Source organism: Ursus maritimus, unplaced genomic scaffold (genome assembly GCF_017311325.1).
Source record: "Ursus maritimus isolate PB19 unplaced genomic scaffold, ASM1731132v1 scaffold_19, whole genome shotgun sequence".
Classification (NCBI taxonomy): Eukaryota; Metazoa; Chordata; class Mammalia; order Carnivora; family Ursidae; genus Ursus; species Ursus maritimus.
Window position 1 is genome coordinate 34,247,933 of NW_024424341.1, and position 13,532 is coordinate 34,261,464.

Consider the following 13,532-nt stretch of genomic DNA (forward strand, 5'->3'; position numbering starts at 1 on the left):
AAATATTATAAATTGTTAGTGTTTAAAGAATTAAGTCACAGATGTTGAAGAGTCTTTAGACAAACTGGCTGAGAAATCCTGAAAGTCAGAAAAAGTGGAGGTAATAGAAGACTTGTCACTAGACCCAAAAAAGGATCCCATCATTCATAAAAGGCTTCAAATTAAATAAATATGAACTAGAAATTTGATACTCGGTTGTATCTACTCATAGACACAGTGAATAAAAAAAGTCCTGAAAATGCGAAAAGAACCCAAAAATAGATGTTTTAGAAGAAACGTCTTGTAGGGGGTGGAGTTCCGTGAAACTACTGGAAATGTCTAGGAAAGTGGGAAAGGGGCGTCCCTCGTACCTGCTGGGGCGATGCCGGGCAGGGCCCCTGGGCCCCAGAGTTGATGGGGCAAAGACTGAGGGGGGAGCTAACGCTGGTTTCCCTTTCTAGAAGTGGACTCGGCACTACTGTGCCATCGCTGATGCCAAGCTGTCGTTCAGCGACGACATTGAACAGACTGCAGAAGAGGAACTGCCCCAGGTAGGGGACACGGCCTCCCAACCCTGCCTTTCTTGCGTGGCCCACAGGCCCCGACATCCTCAGCCCAAGAGCTGCCTGTTTGGGTACCGAGGTCTGCCTGGCTCTTCTCTGATTGGCTGGCTGACCAATCAATGAGATTCACGGGGGTCCTTCCGGCTCTCTGAAGGGCCTGATAGGCCTGTGCTCTGGGTGGGAGGGGCGGGCATTTGGAGGCTCTGTCCAGCCCCACCTCCAGCCTGATTCCCAGCTTTCCTGCCCTCCCCCCTCCGGCTGCTGGCCATCTTTGGTGCTCTTTCTTGAGTGCAGCCTCCAGGGCTCTATGGCTCTCACACTCCTCGTGCAGTAGAGTTGAAACCTGTACTGGGCACCCCTTAGCCCATGTCTTAGGACTCCAGGAGGCCACCACCCATGGTGGCAGGCAAGCGAAGGCAGTGGAAGCCGTCTTCCCAGACCTCTTGGGGTGAGGGCAGGCTGAAGCCAGCCTGTCTGCTATCCAGTCCCGAGCCAGCATGCTCAGAGGGACCAGTCTGGCCACGCAGGGGGTCTGGTCGAGGTTCTCAGAAACTCCTCTCTTTGCGGCCCAGGACATACCCCCTACGGAGCTGCACTTTGGGGAGGAGTGGTTCCACAAGAAGGTGGAGAAGAGGGCGAGTGCCGAGAAGCTGCTGCAGGAATACTGTGCGGAGACAGGGGGCAAGGATGGGACCTTCCTGGTGCGGGAGAGCAAGACCTTCCCCAACGACTACACGCTGTCCTTCTGGTAAGGGCATGCCGCCTTCGCCTCGCAGCTGGCCAGGTCGGGGGCCATGCGGCGAGTTGTGCGAGCCCAGGCCTAGACCAGAACCCCAGACTTCATTTAGGGATCCGTGCGGGGCACAGGTGGGCTGAGGCAGGTGAGGCCCAAAACACGCAGCAGTCAAGATTAGTGGTATTTCAATGCAATATTTTTTAAAAATCAGAAGTAATGAAAAATCCGTGATGAACCACAGTATCATCAACATTTTAAGTAAAGACAGGATCTGACTCTGCACTAAGGATGGTGTGGTCTCACTTACACCCCCCCCAGTCCCCCACTCCTGGCTCTAGAGCAGGTGGGGTGCCCCTGGGTAAGTCACTCAACCTCCTGCAATCTCTGTTTCCTTGTCTCTAAAATAGAGATTCTAAAGGTGGCTTTATGGAGCTGTTGTGAGATCACTCACTCACTCACACATTAGTACCTTCATTCACTAAAGGATATTCATTGAGGGATTGCTCTGTGCTGGGCACAGCGATCAGGCAGACAGGGTCCCTGTCCTGTTGGAGATTAGAGTCTGATCAGGGAGATAGACAATGAAAAAGTCGATCTATAAATGTAGTTGTGATACATGCAATGCAAAAAATGCTAGATGTTACAAAAGTCCGTGAGCGTGGGGCCTGATGTAACATTGGGGGAGGGAGTGATCAAGGAAGACTTCCTGCAAGAAGTGGTGTTTCAATGAAGACACATTGTAACAACATACCTGTAATAGTGACAATTCATACCTACAAGATGCTTCCCATGTGCCAGGCAGCACAGCTCAGCGAGGACAGACCACAAGAATGATGATGTGGAAGCTCAGAGAGGACAAGTCACTTGTTCAAGGTCACTTAGCACATAAGTGTCTGAGTCAGGATTTACACCTAGGCCATCTGGCTCCAGAGTAGGAGTTATGTAGGTAAACGTAGGTGGAGGAAGTAGGTAGAATGTTCTGGATTCCAGGCTAAAGGCCCATCCTGCGCTAAATCCCAAGCCTGTTCTAGGAGCAGAGGGAGGCCTGTGTGGCCACTCATAGTGCCTACCCTTCCATGCCCCTGGCTGCAGTTCTCCCCCCGCCACGTGCCCCTCCCCCCTTGCATGTTCTCTACCACCCCGGGTGCAGGAAGGGCCAGTGGGCCCAGCCTTGGTGCTAATGTTGTCCCTCTCCCTCCAGGCGGTCCGGCCGGGTCCAGCACTGCCGGATCCGTTCCACCATGGAGGGCGGGACCATGAAGTACTTCCTGACTGACAACCTCACGTTCACCAGCATCTATGCCCTCATCCAGCACTACCGCGAGACGCACCTGCGTTGCACAGAGTTTGAGCTCCGGCTCACCGACCCTGTGCCCAACCCCAACCCCCACGAGTCAAAGCCGTATGTGTGCCCGTGCTCCCGGGGCAGCAGACCTCAGGCCCCAGGTTTAGTGGGTGCAGACACCCAGGCGGACTGTGTTCACCAGTCAGAAAAGCCAGCCTTGTGGGGGTGCTGGGGCCCAACTTCCCACAGGGCCCCTCACCCAGGCCCCCTGGGATCTCTTAAATTCTCCAGGATGGCCGCAGTTTCCAGACACCTACTCTGCCTTCCTTTTTATGCTCTGTGTTCTCTTTCTCTTGGCTCCCCCCCTGCCCTTCTCCTTCACAGTCCTGAGCTCTTGGGCTTTGATCTTTGGAGGTGGATTTTGGCCCAGTGATATCGTTCTGCTTGTCCAAGCTCATTCCTGTTCATTCTGAAAGTGAACAAGAAAAAAGTAATCGCACAGATCTCCCCTTCATTGTTTATCCAGTGAAATGAATATTAGTTATAGCTTGCAAAGGGTTAACCAATTCTGGAAATAAGGGGGGGAGTTATTTTTAAGCAGAAGTCTGCTAAAATGTATATTACTGAGAGGCCTTGTAACTTACAGCTGCTTTCTTTCTTCTGTCTATACTCATATAGGTTGCCTTTTAAAATTTGCTGTTTCATATCTTTAAAAGTAACCGAAGACCAGCCAAACAAAAAGACCTTTCTAAAATTCTGTTCCCTGTGTTCTCTGCCTCTGATTTTCTCTTCTCTGCAGTGACAGATGCTGGCCCTGAGTCAGGCTGATGGGGTGGGGGTGGGGGTACAGTTAAGTTAAATTTATTCTCTCGTGCTCCAGGCAGACCTACTAGAGGAATGTCTTAGCTACATTTTGGTGGTCTTTTAAAAAACTGCTATCTTCAGCGGCATTTTTGGGTGGGGAAGCCCACGGTGTCATTTCCATGGTGCTTTCTGGGGCCCTATTCCAGGCATCGTCAGAGCCCAGTGCTTCCTCCTCCATGGGGGGCCCCCTCACTTGGCCCTTTCCCTGTGCCGTAGGTGGTACTATGATGGGCTGAGCCGCGGGGAAGCAGAGGACATGCTCATGAGGGTTCCTCGGGATGGCGCCTTCCTGATCCGGAGGCGGGAGGGCACCGACTCCTACGCCATCACCTTCAGGTGAGCGGGCGGGCGGGAGCCGGCACATGCTCGCCAGAGGAGGCCTGGGAGGGACCGGTGTGGAGAGCAGAGGGGGAGCTGCAGGCGGAGGTGAGCCTCGGTGTCCGCGCCCAGTGGGTCAGTGGTGATGACGACAGCGGTAACGAGAGTAAGAGCAGCCCCCCTAGTGGGAGCTTTCAGGGTGCGGGGCACAGGTCTGTGTCCTTGAGGGTAGCACCTGTTCCGTGAACTCCTTCCATCTTCCAGCAACGTTATGACCATGATCCTTATAGTTCAGAGGAGGAAACCGAGGCACGAAGAGGTTAAGTAACTTGCTGAAACATGCAGCCAGTAAGTGGCGGAGCTGGCATTTGACCCGAGGCAGCCCTGGCAGCCCAGAGCAGTGATGTGACAGCTGCTTTCCCCCCCTCTGCTCCTGCCACCCAGCACTGGCAGTGGGAAGGCCATATGGTCCAACCATCTCTAGGACTGTGGTTCTCTAATTCCACCCCAAGACCCCTGATTCCTCCAGTTTCCACCAGGGACAATGTTGGGGGGTTTCAGACCCAGTTCATCACACTGTCCCTCCGTCTCCCCTACCCCAGTGTATTGGGGTGTATGGAGTTCCTCACTAATGTTCCAGACACCAGGCTACCTTTGAGGCTCCATCTGCCTGAGTCCTTCATTGCAGCCCATGAGGGGTAGATTAAGTACTACAAGTAGGGAAATGGAGGCCCAGAGAGGTTAAGTGACCTGTCTAGAGCCACACAGCCTCGTCCCGGGCTGAGGCCGACTTTTAGCCTTGGACTTACCCATGTTCAAAGCCTGCTCTCTTCACTATGAGGTCTAAAGAGGCTTATGGGCCAAATTGAGCCTGGATGTTTTGCTCAGCCTGTATGGTTTATGATAAATACTGAGAAATTTCACTTGAAAATTTAGATTTTTTCTTAGGAAAAGTGGGAAGAAGTGGAAGCTCTGGACCCACGTTCCCATGTGGTGATGATGGTTACCAGCGACACAGTAGGGGCCCTGGTGTGCCAGGCTCCTGTTCCTTCCGTTCCTGTTGCCCTGGCCCATCCCCCTTGGTGACCCTGCCAGGCTGCCCCCTGGGCATTTGGATCTGCCCCCTTCCCCCCTGTCATTCCTGCCTCCTTGGGTGAGTGGGTGGTGATGGTGATGGTGGTGATGATGGCCATTATCATTGCCATTTACTGAGGACCTACTGTGTGCCAGCTCCAGCCAGCATGGCTCCTCTGTGCTTTGTGCTGCCAGCAGGGAGGCTCTGGGCTACTTGGCATTGGGGCAGCATTGGAGCCTTTGCCCTTTCCCCCAAAGCTCTTGGTGGTGCCTCCTCCACCTGGATGGGATTGGGCATGTTTAATGAACATCTGTTGTACCAGCCGCCATGTTGGGTGCTGGGGATTGAGTTGTGCTGTAGTTGTGTCAATCAGGATGCTTTTGCGTGCAAGTGATAGAAACCAAACTCAGTGGCCAAGCAACCAAAAAAGTTGGCATGTATTGGCGGCCAGCTGAAACGCTCAGGAGCCGAAGCTGGCTTCCAGCAGGCCTGGGTCCACGTCTCCCCTGGCAGCCCTCCGCAGACCAGTTGTGCGTGTCTTGGTGCTACCCTGCACTGGCTTCACCCAGGGAGCCAGTGTCTAGTAGAAAAGCCGAGTCCTGTGATACATCGTTCCCCCGGCCCCCCTGCCTGTCCTGGGTGTCATGGTTCTGACTGGGCACCTCAAGCTGGCCGTGGTTGGCATTGCTTCACTGGAACCATGTGGATGAAGATGGGATCCCCAGTTGGAGACTTGATTTTATACGTCCACCATTCTGTTTGCGTATCTGCCCTCCCCATGAGAATGGTGGTAGCCTAAAAGCTGGAGTTTTTAATTTTTAGGGATCAGTAAATGTTCAGATGTTCAGTGAGCACCTACTCTGTGCCAGGCTCTGTGCTGGGCTCTCAAAACACAGAAGTGATACAAACCGGCATGTCCTTGCTCTCATGAGGCCAACAGTCTGCTGAGAATGAGAGATGTCCTGTTGCTCGCTTGTTTCTCTTGAGCAGATCCCTCTTACTTAGCGTTGCCTTGCCAACAGCAGGTGGTCAGGACATGCTGGCTGAATGAGCCCGTGAGGAGGTCCTGGTGTCTCGAAGAGGAGAGGAAGGGGAGGCTATTTCCATTGTGTTGGGAGGGTGAACGTCCCCGGTCTCCACCCACTGCCTGCCTGTTGGGGCCACGGTCACTGTAATAGTCAAAGATGACCTCCCTCCTCCTGGACACACAGACTTTTTTCTAACTCACTGTGGTCAGGGTGTCACTGTCCCTCACTGAGAAGTGTTGCCTGGGGCAGGAGAGTCAGGCACATAAACACATCGCTGTAACGTATGCTAAGCACCACAGAGAGTGATCGGGCAGGTGACGGGGTGAGCAGGAGTTCTAGGGGGACCAGGTGGGGATCTGCTCCAGGCAGAGGGACACCACAGATCTGGAGGAACTTTCCCTCCCTCGCCCCCGTCCCCAGTATCTGTGGAGTACCTCACCTGTGCCAGGTGGTGGTCTAGGTTCTGAAAACACAGACTGAACTTCTGGATAGATCTTTACGGGAGAGGACAGGTGTCTGCTTTCAAGTCTACGCAGAGAGATGAATCTGCTGTCCAGGTGTGATCAGCGGGAGGTGGACACCCAGTGGGACACGGGAGCAGGGGCTTCTTGGCAGAGCTGAGTAAGACCTCAGGTCACAGTGTCTAGGGGATTGTAGCAGCCAGGGGACAGGAAGGTACGATTCACACTCAGCCCTGTTCTGTCTCCCTTTTTGATTCTTCTTTTGCCAGGGAAGCCCGTTTTGGTTTGACCTTGGTTCTGTTTTCCTAACCATTCATTTGTGGAGTACCCTCAGGGCACCAGACACATCGAAGAGGGCTTACCCTGGGCTGTCAGATGGTGGTCCTAACACTTGCCACGGGACAGGAACTATCGTTCCTGGCACTGTGGACAGGGAAACAGAGGTGCAGTCAGGTTACCAGAAGGAACCAGAACCTGACCCCCACTCTTAATTAACCTCCAAGCCCTAGAGCCTCCCTGCCTTAGGGAGTTTTTGTAAGAATTTTAAAATTTCTTAATTATGTGAATATGTTCTTAGAAAAGAGTGGGACATCGCAATGAAGGCTAAGGCTTCTGTGGTCCTTCCCGTCTGGGTCCTTGTCCTGGTAGAAAGCACAGTTTTCTAACTGGTGTCTCTTTGAGGACTCCTTAAAAAAAAAAAAAAAAAAAAGTCTGCTACATATATGTACTTTGGAAAATACAGTGCCTCTTTGTGTGTGGGAATTCCCTTTGATTTTTAAAAAAATACAGATTGGATCATACTATAGTTTTATCTTGCAACTTGTTTGTCTCCCCAGCAGTGTTGTTTTTTGTTTTGTTTTTAAGTATTAGAAATACTAATAAAATATCATTGTAAATAAGCCATTGGGGCAGAAATCTTCTAGCACTTTTTTTTTTTACAGGACTTATTGAAAAGATGGCTTAACAGGATGTGTTTTTTAAAACAAAAAGTATCTTTAAGGTGCAGAATTTTTATATTTATTTGAGAGACAGAGCACTAGCTTGGGGTGGGGGTGGCAGGGCAGAGGGAGAGGGAGAGAGAGAGAATCTTAAGCAGACTCCATGCCCAGTATGGGAGCCCAACACAGGGCTCGATCTCACAACCCTGAGATCATAACCTGAGCAGAAATTGAGTCGGACGCCCAACCATCTGAGCCACCCAAGGTGCCCTTCTAAGGTGCAAAATTTTTAAAAGATGAGTAGTTCACCCATAGTAATTATGCCTTTAGACAGTTTAAGAAGATGCTTTTTGGCTGTAAAGTTAGGGTCAAAGCTTATTTTCCCAAATGTTTCTGTTCTTGCTGATAAAAGCTAGTGAGACTGAAGATTCTGTTCTGTTTTGGATTTTTCACCCTCTCGTGTCAGCACGGTGAGGCGATAAAAGACTGGTTTGCTTTTTGGGGAAAAAAAAAAATTCCATGGTTGCAGCAGTTGGGCCACTGAAGGTAAGATTTAAGGATTTGGGCATCAAATCCCAGAGTTCTAGAGTAGAGCTCAGCAAACATTGCTTGTAAAGGACCAGAGGATAAATACTGTAGGCCTTCCGAGCCCTGGGGCCTCTGTTGTACGTACTCAGCTCGGCCGCTGTAGGGCGAAAGCAGCCACAGGCAGCCCAGAAGTGGATGAGCGGGGCTGTGTTTCAGTGCAACGTTATTTACAGAAGCGGGGGTGGGGAGGTAGGGGCGGGGGCCACATATGGCCTTTGGGCCATTGTTCGCTGACCCTGATATGGACACCAGGACTTACCCAAAGTCAAGTCCTGTAATTGGGGGCGGGGGGATTGGGACAAGAGGAGCTAGCGGTTGAGTCCTTCCGTGTTTCTTGTAACGGCTTTTTCTGTATCTGTGCTGAAAAGACCCGCATCGTTGCATTCCGTAGGAGGGCCGTACCTTGCTCACTTATCTGGTCCCCTCGGGATGGACAGCTAGGTTGTTCTCATTAGCGGGGCTTGTAGAACCACTGCTTTCTCGGGTTTCGGTTGTCCACTCTGTGTGGTCTCCCCCCTCCAGGGCCAGGGGCAAGGTAAAGCACTGTCGCATTCACCGGGACGGCCGGCACTTTGTGCTGGGGACCTCGGCCTACTTTGAGAGCCTCGTGGAGCTCGTCAGCTACTACGAGAAGCACGCGCTCTACCGGAAGATGCGGCTGCGCTACCCCGTGACGCCGGAGCTCCTGGAGCGCTACAATATGGTAGGGGGGAGACTCGCTCGCGGTGTGGTGCAATATCATTCATCTGTCTGTTCACGCAGCGAACCTTTATTAAGCACTTACCACGTGTCCAATATTGCTTTAGGTTCTGGGGACAAAGACCCTGCCCTCGTGCTGCTTGCAGTCTAGTGTGGAGGAGACAGATAATCAGATAAATAAGAAAACAGATGGTGTGTTAGAGGGTGACACGTCCTACAGAGAAAAACTGGGCCGGTAGAGACCTGGATGCGGTGATTAGGAAGGGGCTGTAGTTCTCGAAGCATGCTCTGGAAAGAGCTCACTGAGAAGGAGGTCTTTGAGCAGACGCTAGAGGTGGTGAAAGAGTACACCCTGCAGCTAGGGACAGGGAGAACAGCAAGTACAAAGGTCCTGCGGTGAGGGCGTGCCTGGAGGCTCAGAGAAGCAGCCAGTGTGGCCGGCACTGAGGGCTCCGGAGTGGGGGTAGACCTAAGGAAGGACTGCCTGGTGCAGGGCAGGCCCCTGGGAGACACTGGTTTTCTCCTGAGCCACAGGAGGGTTCTGAGCAGAGAACAGACCTGATCTGATTCCCACATCTCCGTTCCTGTCACAGGGGATCATTGATGTGCTGAAAAGAGATTGAGGTGCCAGAACAGACAGAGGGCAGCATGGGTCTCAGGGCGACCCGTATGGCATTTGCCAGTTTCCCCGGTGGAAATCCTTGCAGGGGGCAGCCGGCTTCCCACTGTGGACGTGGCCCAGGGGTCAGGGCGAGGTGTACGGCGGGCTCTGGTGAGCCGGGGGCTCCCGCACGCCGCTGCTCCCCGGGCTTGGGTTTTCACAGAGCACTGTCGTGCCTGGCACACAGTGGGCCAGCACAAGGGCCTCTCTCCTTTGGGGCTGTAGTTCCCAAGTTTAGGGGAGCTTTCTAATGGCTTCTTACCGTCTCTACCAGGAGACACGAGGAAACTGGGAGGTTTCATCTTCGGCCCAGGGGTGGCCGAGAACCCTCATTCTGTGCCACGCTGCCCCAGGAGCTCGGATGCTTCTGTTTATTTTGCTTTGTTCTTTTTCAGGAAAGAGACATAAACTCCCTCTATGACGTCAGCAGAATGTATGTGGATCCCAGCGAAATCAATCCTTCCATGGTACGGTGCCCAGCCCTCCCATTCATGCCAGTACCTGTCCCTAGAATGACGCGAGTGCACCCCACATCCCCCAGCATAGCGGGGCAAGGGAACTTTTGGGCAAACTTGGCCTCCTGCCACCCCCATGGATTTTATTTTTTTGAGAAGAAATGATGATGGACAGTGTGACATCTGGTTTCAGGGAAGAGGTTAATAGAATTCCCCCTGAAAGCGACGGTGCCTTGCTAAAATTCTGAGGTTTGATGAACCACCTTTGGGCCAAACGGCTTCTAATTAAAAGTCTGTCAAATGTTTCTTGCTCACTGACTGAGCCCGTGGTGTTTATAAATTCCGTTTGGTTCACCGACCTCCTTGCAGTGTGCACCTTATCTTCTGTTGCCACCCTGGCTGGCGTGTGATTTCACGCAGGTGGGGGTGTGTTTTCACTCCTCGCCCCCAGCTCCTCCTTGCTCTGGGTGCGGCTCACACGTCGCTTGAGCTGCGGAGGACGATGGCGAATGTTCTTTTGGGTGGGGGGTGTGCATCCAGCATACAGTTCTTGTAGAATTCTTGCTAAGGAAGGGGCCCTGCTGACGGGCTCTGTGGAAATCCAGAGATGAATTTCTTTTCTTCTTTTAAATTTATAATTCTCGGCCGACACACATCCCTTCCAGCAAGAAATGAAGGCTTGGTAGGACGTGGGCAGGTGGGGCGTGTGTATGAACTTATTAGGGGACTTTTATTAGAAGTGAAGAAGGCGTCGGCAGTGAGGCTGACGTGGCCGCCTGTCAGCCAGAGGTCAGGGGACGGTGGACACTGTGGTAAACTGAGGAACTCACCCCATCTTGAGGATGGCTATGCCATGTTCGTACTCAATTGCTGCCTTTCCAGAGAGCAGGCCAGGTCTCCTGTTTCTCAAGGCAAGCCAATAATCTGGAAATTGTACGTGAATTCTCCCCATTTCTAAATTATGGCAACCAACCCAACTTGTAGAGAAAATCTCCCTGTACAGAGACAAGTAAAACATGATGGTAGCTGGACATGACCGCAAGCTGCGGACTAGGGGAGCACCTCAAAATAAAATCATTGTTTTTGTGATTGAAAATGATTTAACAATAAAAAAACACCACTTTGAAAACAAGACCGATCATTAGCCCTGGTCTTGCCATGCGAACTCAGTCGCTGTCTGTGTTCCTGGGCCTTTGCCTGCACAGAGACGCGTTTTACAGCCCCCCCTCCCCCCGTCACCGTGCTGTTTGTATTCTGCGTTGTTCACCTGTCGCTTGGTCCTGGGTGGGTTTCTCCATTGCTCATTTTCTTCATGCCCATTCTTACTAAAACTGGTGAGCCAAATAGTTAAGGTAAAATACGTGGATTGCAATTTTAGCTTAAAAAAATGTTTTTAATGCTGCAGAATATTCCGGTGGCTGTGTCAGTTTAGCTACGTCCCCATCCGTGGCCGCATGGGTCCTTTCTAGTCTTTGCTGTTCTGGTTAACACTAAAATGAACTTCACGTGTGAGGCTTTGGGCGTCTACTGCATTGTTTCCTTTGGATGAGTTCTCGGACCTGGAATGACCAGATCAGTCCTGATGGGACATATGGATGGCCACATAGCAAGCATTGTCCTCAGCACGTTAACGCTCAGCAGCCGAATGCATAGTGTGCTATTTCTGAGCCCGTCGCACAGCCAGGGAGGTATGGAGCTGGAATCTGGACCCGGGCAGTGTGGCTTGCAGGCATGTGCTGCTCGTCACTTTGTTGTGCTGCCTGCCAGCCTGGTCATCCGATGGACGGCTCATTTCTCTAGTTAGCGGAGGACCTGACATGAGGACCTCTCCTGCCCTCTGTCAGGCTGGAGACTTGCTCCTCATGGAAGCCATTGGATGGCACCCCCCTTTGCCACTGGCTGTACCTTGTAGCCTAGCAGTGACCCATGAAGTTCATGGGGATGGATGTATCCACCCTTGAAGTGAGATGCCCAGGTAAAGCCAGCTCTGGTTGGAGGCTCTGGTTGGAAGTTCTTATGGCAGAGCTTCTAGAACCCACATTGCTTCTTACAGAACATCATGAACTATGGCATTAACGGATTGATTTCTGAGCTCAGCTGCTTAACAGCTGGTTGACCTTGGGCCAGTCCCCATCCCCACTCCCTGGCGGCTTTGGGGGCTCCTTTGAATGCAGTGCCAGCTCTCTGCCAGCAGATGGCGCTGTAACCCTTGGGCTGAAACCTCCTGTTTCCTAATGAGAACCAAGGCAGATGCCTGTCTCTGCTTCTGTCTCCCAGCCTGACCTTCTCCTTCTTGTTTTTCCTGAAAGCCTCAGAGAACCGTGAAAGCTCTGTATGACTACAAAGCCAAGCGAAGCGATGAGCTGAGCTTCTGCCGTGGGGCCCTCATTCACAACGTCTCCAAGGAACCCTGGGGCTGGTAAGGCTGAGGGGGGCTGGGCCGCTTGCTGGATGAACTTGACTTGTCCCTTCTTGCAGGTGAGGCTCAGGTGCCGGCTGAGCTCTGGACCCCCTTCTCTGCCGTTCTGGGCTGGCTTTGACCTTTGTACCTTCTCTGGGAAGGTGGCCTGATAACATGCTCTGTTCAGAAAAGCGTTACGAACCATCTGTCACATCATATTATATATTATTTTAGTTATAGCAGCAATTCCCACTTACTGAGGCCTCCCCCGGTGCCAAGGGCTGTGCTCATTGCCTTCATACGTGGTCTAACTAGATTCTCGGTACGACCCTCGGGGTTGACCGTGGGTACCCCACTTTACAGAGGTGGCAAATGGGGCTTTCCAAGGTTGTACAGCTGTGAACTAGTGTGGGCTCTTCCCATTATGTGAGCCTGTGTGTTATTTTAAATTCAAATTCTTAAGCTATGGCTTGGTCCTGGCAGTGGCCCCACCCGGCATAGAAGCAGGGACATTTTTAGGCCAGAGCTAGCTGGGTGTGTGCCAGGGTTCAGCTACCTCTTCTCCCTCTCCACCTGGGAAAAAGTCTCGCTGCCCATCCATAGGTCCCCGAGTAGGTAGTCTTGCAGGATTATTTCTTATCGCAGAGCAACCAGCACCTTGCAAGTGTGGCATCCTTTTCTCCCGCAAGATAGCAGGACCTGAGTTAGAGATCTGAATGGCGGCTTGAATTGAGCGCCTCTTTGTGTCAAGAACCATTTTAAACACTTCATCTGAAAGAACTCCTATAAACCCACGCAGTGACCCTGAAAGTTTCCCTGCATGTTACAGATGAGGAAACTGAGGCACAAACAGGTGCAGTAACTTGGCCAGGGCCATACAGCAGGCTGGGATTTGAAGCCAGGCCTTCTGACTCCAAAGCCCATATTCCTAACTTGACTCATATATTAGGTGCAGGGGTTTTCAGAGTTTTTTGTTTGCTCGGTTTTTTTTTGTTTTTTTTTTTTTTTTGAGAATGCCCTCTTTCTAATTCAGATCTTACCTGGATCCCCAGAGTCAAAAAAAAAAAAAAAGAAAAGAAAAGAAAAAAAAAAAAGTAACAACAGAGTGATGTGCTGAAGCTGGGTGTGGGGGCCTGGGGCTCCTGCTTATAGGCCTCCAGCCTCAGCGTGCCAACTGTGCTGTCGTCTTCCTGTCTCTCCCTGAGGGGCACGGCCAGAATCTGGACCCACGACGCCCCTCTCTGTACCCTGCCTCTGCCCGGGGCCTGGTTCTGTGTGTGTAGGTGACTTTTACCAAGTTCTAGGTAGACCTCTTTAAATCACACCCTTTTCCATGTGTGAAATTGCCTTTTCACATGTCCGAAGTGGGGTGCTCTAAATTTCCAGGGCTCTTGAGATGAGCTGGAGTCTGGTGTGAGTGCCTTCAGGGAGGGGCTATGGGTAACTGCCTGCGGAGCCGCCCCCCCCCCCCCCCCCCCCCC

General features: G+C 52.0%; 1 protein-coding gene across 2 annotated transcripts in view; it reads left to right on the forward strand.

Annotated features, from left to right (window-relative positions):
• PLCG2 (phospholipase C gamma 2) overlaps positions 1-13,532 on the forward strand; it is a 141,262-nt gene that overhangs the window by 89,738 nt on the left and 37,992 nt on the right. For both annotated transcript variants that reach the window (XM_040633651.1, XM_040633650.1), the window contains exons 16-22: positions 441-530; positions 1,115-1,290; positions 2,480-2,680; positions 3,644-3,763; positions 8,358-8,538; positions 9,591-9,662; positions 11,960-12,069. In XM_040633651.1, the coding sequence (XP_040489585.1) occupies positions 441-530; positions 1,115-1,290; positions 2,480-2,680; positions 3,644-3,763; positions 8,358-8,538; positions 9,591-9,662; positions 11,960-12,069 (950 nt within the window). The remainder of the gene's footprint in view (positions 1-440; positions 531-1,114; positions 1,291-2,479; positions 2,681-3,643; positions 3,764-8,357; positions 8,539-9,590; positions 9,663-11,959; positions 12,070-13,532) is intronic.